This window comes from Rhea americana, unplaced genomic scaffold (assembly GCF_003343005.1).
Source record: "Rhea americana isolate MKP2758 unplaced genomic scaffold, rheAme1 scaffold_164, whole genome shotgun sequence".
NCBI lineage: Eukaryota > Metazoa > Chordata > Aves > Rheiformes > Rheidae > Rhea > Rhea americana.
In genome coordinates, this window is record NW_028185750.1 from 1,630,429 (window position 1) to 1,649,060 (window position 18,632).

At 45.1% G+C, this 18,632-nt stretch overlaps 1 protein-coding gene across 2 annotated transcripts in view; it reads left to right on the top strand.

Moving 5' to 3' along the window:
- The first annotated feature begins 977 nt into the window (after window positions 1-977).
- The window catches only part of LMX1B (LIM homeobox transcription factor 1 beta), a 95,053-nt gene continuing 77,398 nt past the window's right edge, over window positions 978-18,632 (top strand). Inside the window, exon 1 of one of the 2 annotated variants that reach the window (XM_085300488.1) lies at window positions 978-1,603. In XM_085300488.1, coding sequence (XP_085156614.1) covers window positions 1,602-1,603 — 2 coding nt within the window. In that variant the 5' untranslated portion in view covers window positions 978-1,601. The remainder of the gene's footprint in view (window positions 1,604-18,632) is intronic. The other variant, XM_085300487.1, reaches the window with a different exon arrangement.

The window sequence follows — 18,632 nt, forward strand, 5'->3', positions numbered from 1 at the left end:
GGCGCCGCCCGGCTCGGCGCTGCCCGACTCGGCCCCCCGGCAGCGGTGTAAGCCCTGTCGGCTCGGTTCGGCTCGGCTCGGCGCTGCCCGGCCCGGAGCTGCCCGGCTCGCCGCCCCCCTCTCCCCCGCCTCCCCCCGGCAGCGGTGTAAGCCCTGTCAGCTCGGTTCGGCTCGGCTCGGCGCTGCCCGGCCCGGAGCTGCCCGGCTCGCCCCCACGCCCTCGGCAGCGGTGTAAGCCCCGTCGGCTCTGCTCGGCTCGAGACACGCTGTGAGGCTCGGAGAGCGTTTCTGAGCGGGGCGCGTTTGGCAGCTGCCCACTCTGAAAGTGCAAATACTGGAGCCCTCGCGGGAGCGGGGAATCACCCGCGCAGAGCCCCGGCCCGTGGGAGCCGGGCAGCGGCTGCAGCGGCTGCTGAAATTAACGTTGCAGGCACGAGAGCGAAATTGTGTTGAGGGTCGAAACGTCCTTCCAAAATAGCCGGGTGCCCGCCGCCGGGCCGCAGCGCTGGGCTCGCCGGAGCCGGCTGTTGCAGCACCGTCGGGGGCGGCGGCCCGGCCCGCTGGGCCGCGGCTTCCGCGGCGCCGGCGATGCAGCTCGGCCGTGCTCGGGCCGGGCCCGCGGCCCTTGTGCTGGGGGAGCCGCGTCCCGCCGCCGCCGCCTGCAGCCCCGGAGCGGGCTGGAGACAGCGCCGAGGGAGCCGGGCCCAGAGAGCCGCAGCCCCTCGCGCAGCTGCTCGCGCACCCTCCGCGCCCGCGATGCTGCGGCCGACGGGACGGCGGTGCCGTGCGGGCTCGCGGGCCGGGCCCGGCCGGGCCGGCCGCCGTTGGTGCGCGGCCGCGCAGGCTGCCCCCGCGGGCTCGGCGGTGCGGCCGCCTCGGCCGCGCAGCGCTGCCTGGCCGGGGGGGCGCGGAGGGTGCGCGGGCAGCCGCGCATGGGGCCGGGGGGCCCTGCCTAAGGGGCCCGGCGCCGGCCGAGCTTCCGCGGCCGCCGGAGCCCGGCGCTACGTCTTTGGCTCCTGGGCCCGGGCGCTCCCGGCGCTTTATTTTATTTACGCTTTATCCCTAAAATGTCAGGCTTTGTCGGGAAAGCAGCCCCCCGCCGCGCCGTGTCCTTGTGCGGAGACAGAGCTCCTGCCCTGCGCGGTGTTTGTCCTCCCCTGCAGAAGCCCACTTCATGCTTGTCACCGAAATTGAGGATCCTTTTTGTGCCGGGAGGGGGGCGAACATGGGCACTTCAATCACTAGGACATAATATGGCTCTGCTAGAAGTCTGGCAACAAACAAAGAACAACAACTATTGGTTTGCATCAACTTTTGTCAGGCATTCAGCAGGCTTCCAGAAAGGCCTGAAGTGGCTTAGTGGCAACAATGTGCATTTCATAGCTACAGCATGAAAATCCATCTCCATGGAAACTGGTAGTAAATGCTAACATGACATGCTGAGTATAAATATTGTTAGGGTTATAACTCTTGTATAAGTGGCCTAGATAAATGTCCCTCTGTTTAGGAATTACAACAAAACATGTTATTTCATACTGCAGCCCTGACCAGCATGCTATTAAGGAATCTTCCATGGGCCTGGGTACTTCACATGAAAATAAATGTGAGTACGTCTTCACTGGGTTGCTGCAATCCTGCCGTTGTGGGGGCTGAGGTTTTAACAGTATTTGTATTTTCTCACATAGTCCAGTGTATGGAGTGTTTTCACATACTTCATATTTAACATCTACATAAAATAAATCCCCCTTTAGAAGTTACAGTTGTAGATCAATGAAACTTTTGCTTGAAAAGTACTGCCTGAGATGTTTTTGTTATCAAGATATTTTGGTTAATTATGAAAGGATTTAAAATAGTATTTTGGATATCTAAAAAACATTATTTTGAATTGTAAATATTTACGCCTTTTATAAATATATGTACCACCTAAGTAGTCTCTTTAGTTTCTGTAAAATAAAGGAAACCTTGTTCTATCTTAAAAGGCAAGATAATGCCTTTTGCTTTATATAAAAAAATACTTTTCTGACTTAGAATAGAAATGTAACCTCTTAAGGAATTTCCATATTATCAAAGGTGTCCAAWTGTCTTGGGGGGAAATGGGGTAACCAGGCTGACTAGCAATAAAAAGATATCAACATGTTAGCCTTTGTTGAATCCCAGCACCTAGTGTGACATTACATGGTAACCTGCTGTGTGTGCCCCTAAGGACTGACAGCAGAAGTAGCTCATGGAAAGGGGAGGGAAGGCACGGTAAATCAAAACTTGTTTTCTTTGAAATTTTATTAACCTGGAAGAGAAAACATGTGAAACTAAGCTGACGTTGTTTGTGTTCTTTCCATGTCCACTGTGTTTTAGACTTAGTGAAATATTCCTTTATGATAGCTAATGTATAAAGCAGCTATGCATGCATATGCAATGCAGGGGATCAGTTTTATCAGTACGAGTGTGGAGGGAGAAGGAAGCCATGACCAAGTTGTACAAGTCTTTTCCAGCGTGCTAGTACAGCCATCATCCCATACTGTAACGTACCGTGATGTAAAATGCCTGTATGCTAAGTAAGTGTGCTTTGAAATTCAGAGATGGAACAGTTTTAGTACAGAACAAAGACTAGTATCAGTAAAATTAGATGCTTTTTTGTTACTGTGGGTCCAGATTTCTGACCCCCCCCCCAGAATTTCAAAATATTACTTAAATATCTTAGTTTCTGAAATTTACTTTAAATAATTTTTTTCTGTATGTAGTAATGTAATTTAAAGGTCAGATTTCTCCAGAACTCCCAGGACTATAATCAAGCGCTGTGTGTATATCTTTGGAAAACTGATGTCTCGTCTTTCTAATGAAAGCAAGCTTCTGATGGGTCAGATATCAGACCTTAAACCTTTCACTGGGTCAGGAATGATTACTGCCCATCCTCGGATGAGGGCATTTCACATTAGGGGGAAGGGTGAAAACATTTTTCTATTTTTTTTAATAAAAATGTTGGCTGTTTGAAGGTAGTCCTATGTTTGGAATGTTAGAATAAATCCGGGGGGAGATGAATTAGTGGCCCAAGATCAGTTTGAAGTAGTCAGAGGTGCCTGATAAATGCAGTTTATCTCGAAAATATCATCGCTATATCAGTGGGACTAGCATCTATGCTATGCATGTATTTTGACTCTTGTTATACAAGGCAATTCAACAAATCTTTGTGCAAGAACATACTGATATTTTGACTTAATGCGAAGTATTTATTTTGCTAAAATTATAGATATTGAGAGTCACAGGTATGGATTGCAAGGAAAAAAAAAGAGTTGTGTAACACAACGGCATCAGGAGGCTGAGTCTTGCAAGCTTAACTCAGACAGAGTCTCTTTGACTTTAATRAGGTTTTTGCCAAATTGCAGAATTGGTGGACATTTGGCACCTTACATTTGCACTTCCTTCTTAAAAAAAAAAAATATTTCTGACAACCCTTTTGAATGAATGCTTATCAAAAGCAGGGGGTTTTGCAGTAGTTATTTGTTTAAATGAGTTTATTTACTGTACCACTCTAAACGGTGTTTCCTGGTATAAAACATTAGTAATTACAAATACTACTTTTCTTTCTCATTTATATACTCTTTTTTTTGTGATTGTGCTTTTCTGCTTTGTTTTATCTGACTACTCAGTGTTATATAACCATTTGCCCTAGTTCTTGCTGATATTTAAAGAAATGTGTTGTGAATGATAACTGTTTCAAGTTACGTATTTCATATATAAAAAATACGTATAATTTGTAGCAAGATCTATATGCTTATTGTAGCTTTCCAAATAAAGGCTGTAAAAGAGATCATTTATTCAAGGAATAAGATAGCAAAGAATCATAGTTAATATTTCATAATTTTTCATTAATTGATTTTAAATTTGGCTTAGAGTAAGAAAGAGAAATATTTAGATTTTTGTTAAAAGCTTCAAAATATGTCAGGCATTGTTTTAGCATCATTATTGCATGCTATGAATAATAAGTTTCCATGTATTTCTGGTATTTGTTTATACTCTTCCTGATCTTTGAGCCTTTTCTTGTCAGTGATTGAACTTATTTTTTACATGAAATCAGCAAGGAACAGCATGTATCTAACAAAAAGCAAATAAAATGCTGTGGAGCCTTGTTGCAATATGGAAATTTTAGCCTCTTCAGATTTTGGAAATTCTTTCACATCACTAAAGTACTGACTGACATTTCTCAGTTCAGTTAGGTTTTATACTCAAAACAAAACAAATGCTTCCTATTAGTAAATGTGCRTAATTTTGGTGAATATTTTTTTTTCCAGGGGGAGAGAACAGTTCTGCCGTGAGAGCAGGCTGTGGAATGTAGGCAGAATCGCGGTGCAAGAGGCGACTTGAGCGCTCAGATTCTGCTGCCTGCAGAACAGACCATAGCTCCCTGCTCACAGGAAGCTTCTGTCTGTTTTCAGTTTTACATTTTTTTTTGAACTGAGGAGCATCAGTCTTACAGTTGTGCCTAGCAGTACAATTGCTCATGATCTGAACTGGGTGAAACCTTGCAGAGTGGTGGTGCCCTGTTCCATTTCATTTGCCTCTTTTATTAGACTGGCACTAGTCCTTGTGAATGTGTCATTAGGAAATAGCATAAAACCTGCCTGAAGTGCAGAGATGAGGAGTAGCATAAGCACATGCTCAGGACATGGAGTAATGATTAAAGTTATGTCATCCACTAAAAATGCTTTTAAAAGTGTCTGAAATACTCTGGCATTTTTTGCTGAAAATCTACAAAGCCCTGCAATATCAGACATATCAGCCTGATTCAAAATTCTTTGCAAGATGAGGCTTTAACAGCACCTCGAAACAATTCCTAAAGCGGCAGTGTTAAGGAAATGCAACTGTTATTTCGGCGGATGACGTCAGCAGAATAGCCAGCGATCAGGCGGACGGACCCCCCTCGGGTCCCCGCCGTGCCAGCGGGAATTCGTCTCCCGCGGCACGTAGGGACGGTTGCGGAGGAGATAGCTGCGCGAGCTCTGCAACGCGCGGCACCGGCGGAGCCAGCGCGCGCCGAGCGCGGGTAGGCAGTTAGCCTCAGGGAGCGCCAGCAGAGACCTAGGCTGGAAATGTTTTAAGAATTTGAGGAAACCTTTTGATTTTCTGCAAGATTCGTGGTAACCTTCTTGGACAAAATAATTACAATAGAAAAATATAATTTACACCAATCCATGACAGAAAATGATAGGGAGGACCTTTATGCAATGTAGGCAATATGCAATTATATTAATATGAGGATAATTTATAATCCTTGACTACTGACCTTAGAAAGAATAACCAATAAATATGAAATATGTTGAGAAAATATTATTCACTGAAATCTATAAAGAACAAACATTTTGTATTCTATTAGGAGACCGTGTTTATTATTTCTTGGCCTAAACTTTTGAACCAGTTGAAAAGCCTACATCACATTTTCTTCTGCTAAAATAATGTATYGTGATATAATGGATGAATTCTAATGTATCTACTTAGACTAATTATATTATTAGTGTATTTCAATTGTAAATATGTATCCCTCTTGCTTGCTTTTTATATGGAGCAGCTTGTAAAACATGATACATTTTAAAAAGCTAACAGCCATTGTGGGCGTGAAAATGGAGGGATGTTTAGTAAAAATTGGGGGCTGCCATAATTCGGTCAGATAGTTGGGAAGAAATGTTCAGCAGAAAAAGGAATATTCTTTATGTAATGCAGCTGTGACTCAAATTGAAATGAAAATTTTAATTTTTCACCCCAGAGGCCGGGGCCTTCCACTGATATAATGAAATACATAATGAAATATAAGAAATGAACCTGCTTGCTGTCCTGCACTGTGAAATGATTATATATATGTGTATTTAGGGGCACAAACACACATCCAGTCGCATGCACATGCACACCCCTCCCACCCCAATACACATGCACAAAGAAACTCATAGACTTCTGCTGACATGTTCAGTGGAGTAGTTTGGGGGGAAAGAGGATTAGTAAAATATTTTATTTTTTCTCATAATTATTAGACTGAAAAATAGGTAAGTATATTTTGCATCTGATTTGCACAATCCTTGTGCAGTTCTGTTTTCTTGGCAGTTTTGTAAGAATATGGTGTGTATATATATATATATATATATATATATATATATAGGTAATATTTCCTGATAATATTAGAAAGTGATTTGCTATTGCTTGGGCTGACTGATCATTTCACAAGTTGCATAAAATGCAAACACACAAAAGGGCTGTGAATTTTAAACTCCAGTGAATAACAGAAAAAAATATAATGATATCCTCCATTACAAGTATATTAGATCAAAAGATGTGTTTGCAGAACAACTGGTGTAAACACTTTTCTTCTGACCACTTTTTTTTTTCTCTTTTGTATGATATGTCATGTTACTGTTCAAGGGAGGTAAGAAAGCAAGTAAATAAATAAAAGAAACTCTGAAGTGAATTGTACAATAATCTCCAGTAAAGGTAAACAAACCAAGTATTAGTCTTGGATGGTTTAGTGTGGTAGAAAGTTTTTTGGCATGATTTGGGGATGATTGCATTACTCATGAGGCAAAGATTGACTCATAATGAAATGACAGTTTCTTGTTCATTACAAAATATAAAACCCCCACATTTATTCCGAAACAAAGAATAAGATTAGTTATATATAACAATGTGACATGAACCTTGACAGCTAAGTTAGCTGCCAGCCAGACTCTGAAATCAAGAGAGTTATTTTGATTTAGATGAGTGCAATTGAGAACGGAAATTTCCTTTCTTTAACTGAATTGGAAAAATTATATAAAGTGGGCAGGGAGTAATTATTGAATATTGACTTATCAAACTATGTAATTGTAGTATGATGTATCCAAATCTATTAAGTTAAACTGGTCTTTGTTTGATAAAAGTGTAGTCACATTTTGTAGAAAGCAGAAGTGTTTTCTGAATTAAGTTTTTTTTTWAAAAAAATGGCAAATAAGATTATTTTGCAACAATAGGAGCTGTAACAACATTGATAACATTGAGGGAAAGAAAAAAAAACACTACTTTTCTTCATTAGAAACTATGTAAAATTATTTGAATAATTTCATATCTAATTAAGATACATGTTGAAAGTAAAGTTAGAATTCTGACTTCAAGCACATAGAGCATAATAGATGAAAAAATGACAATACTTTAAAGGTAGAACAAGTTGACTTTTGGTTTTAGAAATAATTCTCTTTGGTGTTTATAATCTGCATGCTAATGTAGATCTAAATCTTGCTTGCCTTGTTCAGGCAAATTATTCACTGTTTCTAGATGCTTCTTTAAATTCATCATAAAATTGAGGCAGATCTTCGACGTTGTCTTTTTTTTATTATTATTAATTACTAATCTTACCTTTACTTTAACTTCCTGGACTTGCTTTGGCTAGACTAATATTCCACACATGAAATATTGTTTTACTTTTTGGTATGTCTGAAATTACTTTGAGCGTACCTCGACAAACTTGTCCAATCACTATGACTAATGCAGTCACAGAGATCAGAGCCAGCCATTGGCATCAGAGAGCGTTAGGAAGAGTAAGGGCAAGTTATGGTTGTGAGAGCGGCGTGGGGAGCAGGCGGGGGCTTCCGCTCCTGGAAGTGAACCAGCAGTTCTCAAAACAGCCATTTTGCAATGTAAGTGCTGGCTGTTACTGGACAAATTAATGATAACAACTATTTTCTCCTTTTCTGTGAACAACACATGCACAGACTATACGTGTTACCGTTGCCATTTATTGGATGTTAAATACGCTGTCGATATACCTTTTAAGTAAAAAGTACCATGTGTGGCAAATTATGCAATTTTAATGCAGATTATGTAGAAGTAAAATGCTTAAAATGAATGTATGARACATTAGGTGCACAGTGTCTTTAGAAGATAAAACATTCAGATCAGTATGACCTGGGGAACCTAGGATCTGTTTTAACAGCTTTTCAGGATTGAGATGAGAATCTACCAGCCGGCTAAAACCTACCTGTGTGCTTCTTAYCGCAATCCTCGCACAAACTTTGGGTATTTTACTCACCTTTCAAAAACTATTTGCCGTGGGCAACTGAACAAGTAGACATTTGCAAGGTTGTATTGCAGTAAAGGAATTGTTACTATGATTAATTTTAGTTTGATATTTTGTTGGTCTTGAAATTGTACAGTGATCTTTAGTATAGATATGGCAGAACTGTTACTGCACAAAATGATTAAATACACTTTAGTATCAACATAACAGAAAAGGAATAACATATTTCTTAGGACTTTTTWGAGAGTCTGTACTCTGACACTTCCATAACAAGCCAACACATTTACAGAGAACTCTTGTCATGGAGGTCATTTACTTTGCTCCAAAGCATATTGCATTTTTTAATATGCGCAAAATTGTTCTCTGCAAATGTTGACGTGAACTTGTGAACATGCAATTCCTATCGACTTCAATGAGAGCCATTCCTGCTCATCAAAGGATAGAATTTGGCTCTTGATTTTACTGCAATCAGTGTATTATTTATAATGTACAAGAGTGCACATGCGCTCTCCCAGTAAGAACTAATGGAATTTATGTACACATGCTGAGGATCAAATCCTCCTAGTAGCTGTTAGAAGTTTACTTTCATGTGTTTGTTCAATGCATAACCTGAATTGGCATTCACTGATTGCAAAAACAAAAAACAAAACCAAACAAATGAGTAAAGGTCTTTCAATGAGAGTCTAGACGGATGATATTTTTTGTAATTGTAACTCTTATGATAGGTTATTTTTATGATAGCAAGCAAGCAAATTTGAATTTGCAAAAAGAAAATTAATATTCCTTTGAAGCATCTTTTAGTGCATCCAGTGGTTACTCGCTGTTCTTGCAGACTGAGCAAAACGTCGCCGTCCTTGTATGTCAGCGAGAAGGCGCGTTTGGTGCGAGGCGTGTGCGTGACCGCCAGCGGTGCGAGGTGGCCCAGCGCGGCTCCCGGGCCGGCTCCGGGCAGCGGGGCGCTGCTGCCCGCCCACCTGCCCGCCCGCCCGCGGCAGCGCTGGCTCCCCGACCCGCAGGCTGCAGCGCGGCTCCTGCCAAAACTCGTTAGCGAGGAGGGTTACCCTTCTCATTAGCATCCCCTCCACAGAACAGTGGTTTTCAGCCTGTGGGATCCTATCCTTTGACATAATCAGCTCGCCTGCAGCTAGCATTTTTCTGTCACTTGATGCAGTCTGTTCCTGCAGCTCCCCATTGGAAGCAGCTTCTGTGATTTCTAGCTCCCTCTCTTGTGTCACAATTTTAATCCAATTTTATGGGGGGGGTTGTGTGTTTGCTGAGGTTTCTTTAGATAATGCACGTGAAGGAAGGCAAATACTTAATTTTATGTTGTACAAGGAAACAGGTTTATTAGAAATCACAGTAAAGCAATGTTGGATATGGTGAAACTAAGTGAATCACAAAAGACAGGAAACCCAAAACAAAACAAATGGAACGACCACAGCAGAGGCAACTACCTTCAGTTTGGGGAAAACTTTGGTACAGTAAAGTACAGCTGTGCGTGACAGAGTGGCCGCAGCCTTATCCACAGCTATTCGGGTTCTTCTGCAAACATTTCTCTGTAGTCAGTGACCTATGTTAAGCTCATCCAACAGCTCTTGATTATCGYGTTACTTGTTCAGTGCCCTCAGTCCTGCGGCGGAGCTTGGCCAGGCAGCGGCTGGTGGATCTCGCTGGAGGTTTCCCCAGCTCGTGGCCGCGGAGGTGAGGCTGGGAGCCGCGGGAGGCCCAGGAGGCCGGGGAGCAGGGAGCAGCCTCGCGGGCAGGGACGGCTGCGGCTRCGGCTGCCCAGGGTCCTGCTGCCGCCGCAGCCCGTTTCCACCAGGTTTGCTCCCGCCGGCAGCTGGGGACCAGGATCACCCACTGCCTCCTCCTCGCCAGCCCCATGACACGGTCGGAGTGTCGGTAGCGTGCGGGAGCCGTGCGGGAGCCGTGCGGGATCCGTGCGGGAGCCAGCGGGAGCCAGAGGCCAGCTCTTCCGCGACCTGGCAGGCGAGTGGGGCTGGCGTGGGGCAGCGAGACCGGTGCTCGCCGTGGGATGTGCTCTCGCAGGTAGCCGCGGGGGTGGGTCTGCCCGGTCCGTAGGAGGTGTGTGTTCCTGACTCTCCGCGAAGGAAGAGGTGATTCCTGCCCCTGCACCCCCGGTGCCTTAGCAGACTTGGTTTGCCGACGGAGCTGGCTCTCCATGAAGGTTTGTGTGCACATGCAGGCTTGAGTCAGGACTATCTTTAACAACTTTAGCAAGCAATCTCCAGCTGCCCAGTGCGCAGCGAATTCCCCCTGAGGTTAGCAGCACATTCCTTATATAGCAGTCACCAGCCTAGGAAACCCTCCCCGCGCCGGCCACGCCGCTGCCAGCTCATTGGCCCCGGTTAGGGCCTGAGCCGGCAAATCCTCGCTCACACGGCTCCCATGAGTGATGCCATTGAAGCCAGTTTCCCTGGCATGCTGTGGCTTGTGGTGTCATGCAAGGTCAATTTGCTTGCAAGAYAGTGAACATCTAGAGAGAACTCCGCGGAGCTGTTCTCTGCGTGCACAGGGACAGGGCTCCTCACGGGCCGAACCGCCCAAAACGCAAGTTGCAATTTAGCATGTTGAGTTGTCTTTTCAGTTGGATCCTGTCATGGGCTTCATCTGGTGGCAGTAAAGCTGCACATGTGGAGCCATACCCCGTGGGTCRGTTCCCACTCGCGCTGAGCCAGCAAGGAGCACGGGATGGGGCCCTGTGGAGCGCTGGTACCTGCAGGCAGGTGTCTGAAATCCTTTTCCTTCATTACACCTTGTGAAGCAAACAAGCACGTGCTGCTCACGCTGCAACGGCTCTGTGGTCCTTCGGGAGCCACTTGGTTCGCTGTGCTTGTGACTGCCCTGGGGAAATACAGGTATTTTATTTTCACTCCTTCACAGTCAGCTTCTTATACTTAGTAATTAGAGTCCAGAGTGGAGAAAGAAGAGGGAGAAAGAGAGAGAGAGAAAARAAAAGAAAGAAGGAAAGAAAGAAAAGAAAGGAAGAGAGCAAAATCTTCCTCTGTGCAGAGGTCGGTGCAAAGCCAGTGTGTCCGAAGTCCCATGCACCAGTTTTGTGTACTGCATGTAAATCTCTTGAAATCTTAGAAGAAAAAATCTGGAGTGATTCTGTTGTTATTAGTTTCATTGCATGTCAAAGTCTGTTCTTTATTACATGCAAACAGGAGACCCAGCTATCAGGAGAATATATGCCTTTTCATATTTTTAATGATTTTTTTTTTAGCTTTTGCATTTTGATTCTTAAACTCTCTACTTTGTAACAGTAATAGAAAGCGATTAAGGAAGGCTCGGTGAGAGGCAGCAAACGAGAGCAGACAAAGAGGGAGAAAGCCCCCAAACCATCCTGCGCGCAGAATTTGCATGTGCTGCTGGGCAGGCAGAAGTGCGGGAGCTCCAGGGCTTGCGTCRGGGCCACCGTCCCACGGGGAAGCGCATGCGGCGGAGCGTGGCCGGCTGCTGCCGCCTCCGCGGGGTGGGAGAGTCGGAAGGACGGCCGAGGGCCGGCGGAGCGCCCGCTCGCCCGTGTCCCCTGAGGCCGGGAAAGCCACAGCCCCCGCGCTCCTACGTGTCGCTTTGCCCTGGGGACTGCGTACTCTCTGAAGGATTCACTTGTGAAGTCCGGATGCTTCCTTGCTTTTATTTACACATGTATATAAGGAATTGTTTACTCGTTACTGCATTTATCAGCATTTTCCTGGCCTGCAAGGCTGTCCTTTGAACGTTGTGAACGAGTGGCAGTAGCACTGTGGTGGCCACGTGCTGCTGTGCTGATTCTGGTGCTGGCGTGAGCACTGATGTTTGCACCATGTCCTGTGTGTGTATTTTGGTTTGTCAGTGTGTTTGTAAAAAGCACAGCAGCACTTGGGGTTTTTTTACAAAAGGGAGGCAAAGACGGGAGCATTTGTAGTACAAAAGACAGGTTATTATTTAAAGCAATGTATGAAACATTGCAAAATTACAGATGAAGTAAAATGACTTGAGGGAATAAGTGGACCGTGACGTGTCACAAGGAGGGTGTTGCTRCTTGGTGTCATGGCTTCGAGCCTGGTCGGAGCACGCAACGAGTGGCGATGCAGCTCAGAGGAGGGGAAAGCTTTGCAGGTCATAGGTAGTCCACTAGCGAGGCGCGCAAGGCGTTGCACCGCAGCTCTTCCTCCATGGCCCCGCACCCAGGCGGCAGCGGCCGCCGCCCTTGCGTGGCGGTGCAGCTCCGGCGAGCCCGGTGCTGCCRCGGCCTCGCTGCCCACACCAGTTCCCAGCATGGTTTTGTGGGTGTGGAATAAATGAGCCTCGATGGCGCCTGCATTAATTTCACGTGGGAGCATCCCCAGAGATCCCAGGGCAACTACCTGGGGAGGAGCCCCGGCCGGCTCGGCTGCCGCCCTGCCTGGCTCTCCTTCCCCACGCAGCTGAGACCGTCCGCGGGACRGGGGACGAGGACTGTCTTGCTGGAGGCAGCGCTGGCGCCCGCGGCTGCCCTGGAGCCGGGCGGCTGTCCCACGCAGCGGCATCAGCAGCGCCGCAGCTGCTGCGTCCCTGCGCTGGCCGGCAGCAAGGCTGCAGAGCGAGCCCTCGGCAGGCTGCTGTCTTCATTTCCTGCGTGTCCTGCGAATGCTGGTCGTCTGGCGTAATTGAAGCCTGTTCCATTTGTGGCTTTTTTTTTTTTTTTTTTTACTTAAAAATTCAGCTCATATTTTGGCATGGGTTTGTCTGAGAACAGAGCGGATATATTCAATGAAAAGAGCTATAACGTTCAATTTGTTGGATGCCACAATTAAACCTCAGCTTATTCACCCACCATTTGAAAGCCAGTTGCGAGTTGTCACTCAAGCAGGAAGACACATAAACAAGGGCAGTACCTAGCCCGGATCCTAACAATGTGATTTTCATCGCCCCACTAGTCTTTGGGGAGTCTTCAGCTTCCATCTGGAAGTACCTTCAACCCTTTCCAGCTACGGATCTTGAAATAACTAGAACAGAGAGAAAACCAAAATTACACGGAGTTTATTGCCATTTCAGAAGCAAAAGAGTTTGAAAAAGTTTATTCAGGAAGCCAGGGGAAGTTAAGTGGGAGACATTTGCCATTTCATCAGTCTGTTGGTGATAGCCATTCATGTCATAAATGGCTTGTGTCATTTGATGCCAAAAATAACACTGTTTTCCTCCCCAAAGGCCTATAGAGTTTTTTTGCAATAAATGTTTATTTGTTAATAATATACTTTAAACAGCCCAGTCTTGACCTCAAGTCTCCAAAAGAATCCATCTTCTCTCTGAAAAATCCTACAAAGTTTGTGTAATTTTTTCTGGGAAGGTGTAATTGATGGGGCAGTGAAGGGTAGTGTGTTTGCTTTAACTACTGCAGCTGCGTGGATTAACTGTTTATAAGGGCCTACTGTGCTTTGAATGGCTACTTTTTTAAATTTCAAGGGGTAGTTGACAGCACTTCCTAATGGCTTCTTGGATTTGAGTAAGTTTGATAAGTAAAAATATTTTTTTGTGTTTTGCTCACCCATTGTTCTCTTCTCATTGCTGTTTGGAAGTCTCTTACGCTCTGGTTTGTAACAGTTCTGCCTCACTGATGAGCCTGGTAGGTGCATCCTGGCAGAGGGCGATGACTAGTACAGCTGCCCGAGCCAAGAGCTGAGCTTGGGTCTAATTTTGTTCCATGTGTTGTGCTAATTTCAGAAGAAATTCAGTGGAAATTTGGATTTGCAGCAGGTAACCTGTAAGCAAATATTTTTTACTGTTTTTATCAATTTAGTGATGGGAGTTTCCAGAGTCGAACACAGAACCTGCAGGTTTAGAGTATATTTCTTGGGTGTGATTAAATATTTGAAAACATAATAAAGGTTTTGTAAACATGTATAATACAGAAAGTGTTGTTTTGAGAGAAAATAGTAATTCAGGTAAATTAACTGGAATTTTTCTCAAAAAGAAATATGAAAAATAAAGTTTATAGAGTAACTTAAAATGTTCTGAAATTATRTTCTTGAAGCTGGAGTTTGATTTCCACTGGTAAAGCATGTGTGGACTGTTAAGGGATGTGGGATCAGCAACATGGTAATCTAATGATTGTCCTTTCACTGAGTTACCAACTACTGATGATTTAACCCATCTAAAATCATATATATCAACTGTTCTGCTATCAGCCAGTCTGCTCTTGCTCTCTTATGATATTGTATCCACATTTTTATTAAGCAAGTAGATTAGAACGCTTGTCAKTACTTCTTATTAGTCCTTACATGATAATGTGTTTATTTTCAATAACTTTTAAAGATTTGTTTTCTCTAAGAAAATCTGAGTTAAGGGAAAGAGTTACACATTTTATTTCTTAAAACATTTCAGGTTTTTTAAACTGGTAGTTTGTTCACAGTCAGATAGGCACTTGGATAAAATATGGAACAGTATGTGCAAAATGAATGGAATTCATTTTTTCTTTAAACATTTCACATTTGTGGAGCTAAGTTATTTGGATAATGTGTGCACTCAGGTACTTGGTGTAAAACTTACTTTAGTGGAACTCCATGCCACTAAATGGCACTAGTAGTTTACTCAGAATACATGTTTGTAACTTATTAATTGCAGCAGTTATGATGATTTAAAAAATACATATTTTGGGAAGCATAGCTGCTAGCTTGGGCTGTGATCCTGCGTTAACATGGTGGTTGATTTTACTCACCTTAGCAASTCTCTTCAGTAGCTATTTTCAAGGTAACAGTACCAAACCAACTAGCTGGAGCGCTGGGGGCCTTAGGGAAACGAAACTGCAGGGCAGATGCTAATTCACTCCCCTGGGGCGTTTTCTGGGACAGTCTCAGCCACTGTCACCTGAGCAGCTCCTCTCTGTTAATGACAGAGGCTTGGCTAGTTTTATGTCCATTCTGATTTCTGCAGGACAGATTTTTTGATCTTAAATTCAGCCTTTGTTGGATCCATCCTCTAGAAACAAGACTGAATCCAAACATTCTTTCCCAAAGTGAAAATATTTGGGAATATAGATTTAAACGTTTTCACAGCTTCCTGCCAGTCTGTTGCTTCTGGCATCGCTGGGGCATCGCTGCCGCCCCACGGTGGCCGATCCCGCGTGGACAGAGCCGTCCTCGGCGCCGCGGGCGTCTTGGGGTGCCAACGGCAGCAAGCGGAGCCCATCGCCCCGGCTTGCCCGTGCCAATCTACGTTYGGGCTCGAGAATGGAGCGAGGACGGTGCACAGAGGCTGACCAGCCCCCTCGCCTGGGGGCCTGGCCGAGGCCGTGCCGCTGCTCYGCGTGGGCGCGTGTGGACGTGCTCCGGCTGGGCACGCGAGTGTTTGTGCACGTGTGTGTGTCTGTGCCTGTGTGCGTGTGCGCAAGTGTGTGCGGGGCGCTTGCCGCGGCACCCTGCGCCCGCAAGCGCAGCGTCCTGCTGGAGGACGTCCCGGGCACCAGTGCAGGGCTGCTCTTGCCTGGGTGTCCGTGTCCGCCGACACGCTCCTCTGCCTGGGGCGCAGCCTGGTGCCAACCTCGCTCCCTCCTTCCCAAGCCTCCGCGGCGTGGGAGCCGCGCGCTCCCCGGGGCTCCCGCGGTCGCCCGGCCGCATCCCGCCGGAGCCAGGGGTCGTGCCGCCTCCCCGGGCACCGCAGCGGGAAGCGGGCGCTGCAGAGCCGCCGGCTCCGGGCAGGTTTCTCTCTGTTCGCTCCGAGGCAGCGTGTGGCAGATCCTGCCGTCAGCGTCAGCGGCCCTTTTGTGAAACGGRAAAGAAACAAACCTGAAATTAGCCGGAAGTGAAACAATCACATTTGTGGGGCTAATATGGATTTGCTCCCTTAACAGGATATTAAAAATCCCCCCTTTGTTTGTTACACAGCGACTGAGCTTGGCAATTTTTTCRTCTTTTTGTCAGGTTACTTATGCATTAAAACAGCTGACATAACATTTAACTTTATCCTTGTGCATGACAACGCCTGCTAATTAATTCAGTAACTCTTTTGACCCTCTGTTTAAAAGATCACAAGTGACTCTTTTTCTGCACAGATGCAACTGTCCTTCAGCATCTAAGTCATTTATTCATTATGAGCATAGGCACGGTTTGGACAGCTTGCATCTTTGTGCCGTTATGCTGCTGTAATAGCTAACGTTAACAAAGTTAAATGGACAAATGAACAAGAGAAAGAAAAGAAAAGCAAAGGAGCAATTAAATGTAACTTTTCATCATGAAAAGGATTTTGCTGGTTTATTTTCTAATAAGATTATGTCACCAACACAAGTACCTAGAAGCCCCTGATTGACAGCCTCCTGTACTTTTATCAGGCAGTGTGACACTAAACCTCGGGGCCTTTTGTCCGATGGAGAGAGCTCACGGAAACTTGCCATCCTAATCCCCTTATTCATGTCAAGCACAGAAAAGAAGTCCTGATCAGATGGCACCTTACAACAGTGTCACCTCCACCCCCTGGGAGCTGGATGAACATGGGACATCTCCCGCTTTGTTCGTGGTCCGCACTTTGCTCTGCTAGAGCAGAAAGCTGCTCCCTACTGTATGCGCATGCCCGCTCCTGAGTGCTGGAAGCTGTGGGTTTTGTATATTTTTGCACGGCTGTAAATAACTTGCATTTGCTGTCCTACTTCCATCCAGGGGAAGCTGACTATGTGGTGCGGAGAAGTCCCAGGGAGGGGATCGAAGGATTCGTAGGTTAACTGCTTTTGTTTGATTTTTTTTTTGGTTTTATTTCCCTAAAGAAAATAAGATTTTTTTAAAGCAGATATTTCCTTTTACTTCATGTCTCTTACTCTATGTAGTGAGATGCATAACTATTTTTTTTCAAAGCTTCCATCCATAAAGTGGAACAAGTGAAACTAAAACCGTTTTTGCGGAAGCATAGGATCACCATGAAGTGCAAAATATTGTTGTTGTTCAGTGGTAATTATTAATGGATTTAATATTTTCCGAAGCTCAGAACAAAACTTTAGGTAGTCCTCAAACACTGGATACCTATAGAATTAGCTCTTAAGTGTTGTAGAAGTCAACCATTCATCCCAATAGTTGGTATTATAGTTTCATAGCTCCAGCCCTTTCTTAGTTGCAGGAATTCCTTTGTGCGTATCCCTGCAGTAACCTATTTCAACTAGCGGTTCCCTGCGGTGCTTTATTTACTTGTCCAACTGTTTGGAAGTCTGTTAGTCTAAAGATCAGATGCTCTGAAACAAATCTTATTACTTTAACCAGCCCTGCAAATTCTTCTTTCTCCATTTTTATTGACTTCTCTTCAGCTAGAACTAATACACATGCAGCAGGTGGGCAAGTATGTCTCTCAAAGTTTAGCCTCTCAGATTTAACATGAGAAACTATAAATCTTTTTATTTTTCTTGGAAAATGTGGGAAACCACAGGTATTTGAAGAGTTGCCTCCTCAGTGGATTTGTGAAGTTTATACTGGTTGCTCTGATTTTCGGAACAGAAGCCTGGACAATTGTGAAAGAATKCTCTGTTCTGGGAGATAGACTAATTATTTTTTTCTCATGCTAATATTTTTTTCAAGCTGTAATCAAAAACACAGGAAGGGGAACATTTTAAGATTTTTTCCTTTTATCCAGGCTGGCATTATTGGTGGCAATATTGCTTAAAACTTCCTCAAAGTAATTTTCGGCAAGCTAACTTAATCGGCTCTACTCACCAGTCCTAGTTTCAGAAGGTGTGTTCAGCTCCTCTGTATTTTTCATTTTTATGCATTTTTCTTTTAGTAATTTTCATGTTAGAAGTCAGTGMTAATTAAATGTTTTAAGAAATTGTCTTTCAGGAATTCCCCTTTCCCCTCCCCGCCCCCCGCTCAGGCTCCTGGCGACCTGGTGCTCCTCCCGGTGCGAGCACATGTCTGGTCTGCAGAAGGTGTTTCGTCTCCCGTGGCGCGCKCCTCAGCAGGTATCCATGCCCTCCTCGAAGCGATGTGCCCGGGGTGCTGCCAGGTGGGGCCTGTCCAGTGCCCTTGACCCTGGGACCTGGTTTCCCAGCCCTGGGCATCCGTGTGGGAAAACTCTCGTGTCTGGTGCGTGCATTAGCTGCCACATCCCGGGGTTTGCTTGTTCCACCCTAAACGCTAGTGGCTGCAGTCACGTAGTGTAAACACGTGGAAATCCACGCTATGGTGCTCTGACAAACGCAAGCAGGTGAACAAATCCACTGGGTCGTGGTGCTTTCCCTCAGCAGAGCACGTTTTCTYTAGGCTGCAGTTCTGCTCGAATCTCAGTCCCCAAATTACTTCCAGTTTGGCTGCAGCCTCTATAGTAAGGACAGGACTGGATAAAGTGAACTGAAAACAGTTTTGAAGACCTAGATGATCCACAAGGCTGGTGAAGGGGCATCTATAAAAGATCTGTAGATTTTAAGGTCAGTTAATTAATAGCTGAATTGTGGCAGACAACGTGTGTGTGAGTGTGACTGGGGACAAGGTTTTGGAAAACTGTAAATAGCCCTGAAAACATCAGATTTCTTAAAGAAATCCTAACTCAAATGCAAAAACAGTACTGTATTTTAACATACCAGAAATGTTAAATGCAAACCAAACCAATCCAATAAGAGCCTGTGAGTCTTTCAGAGAAAATKACT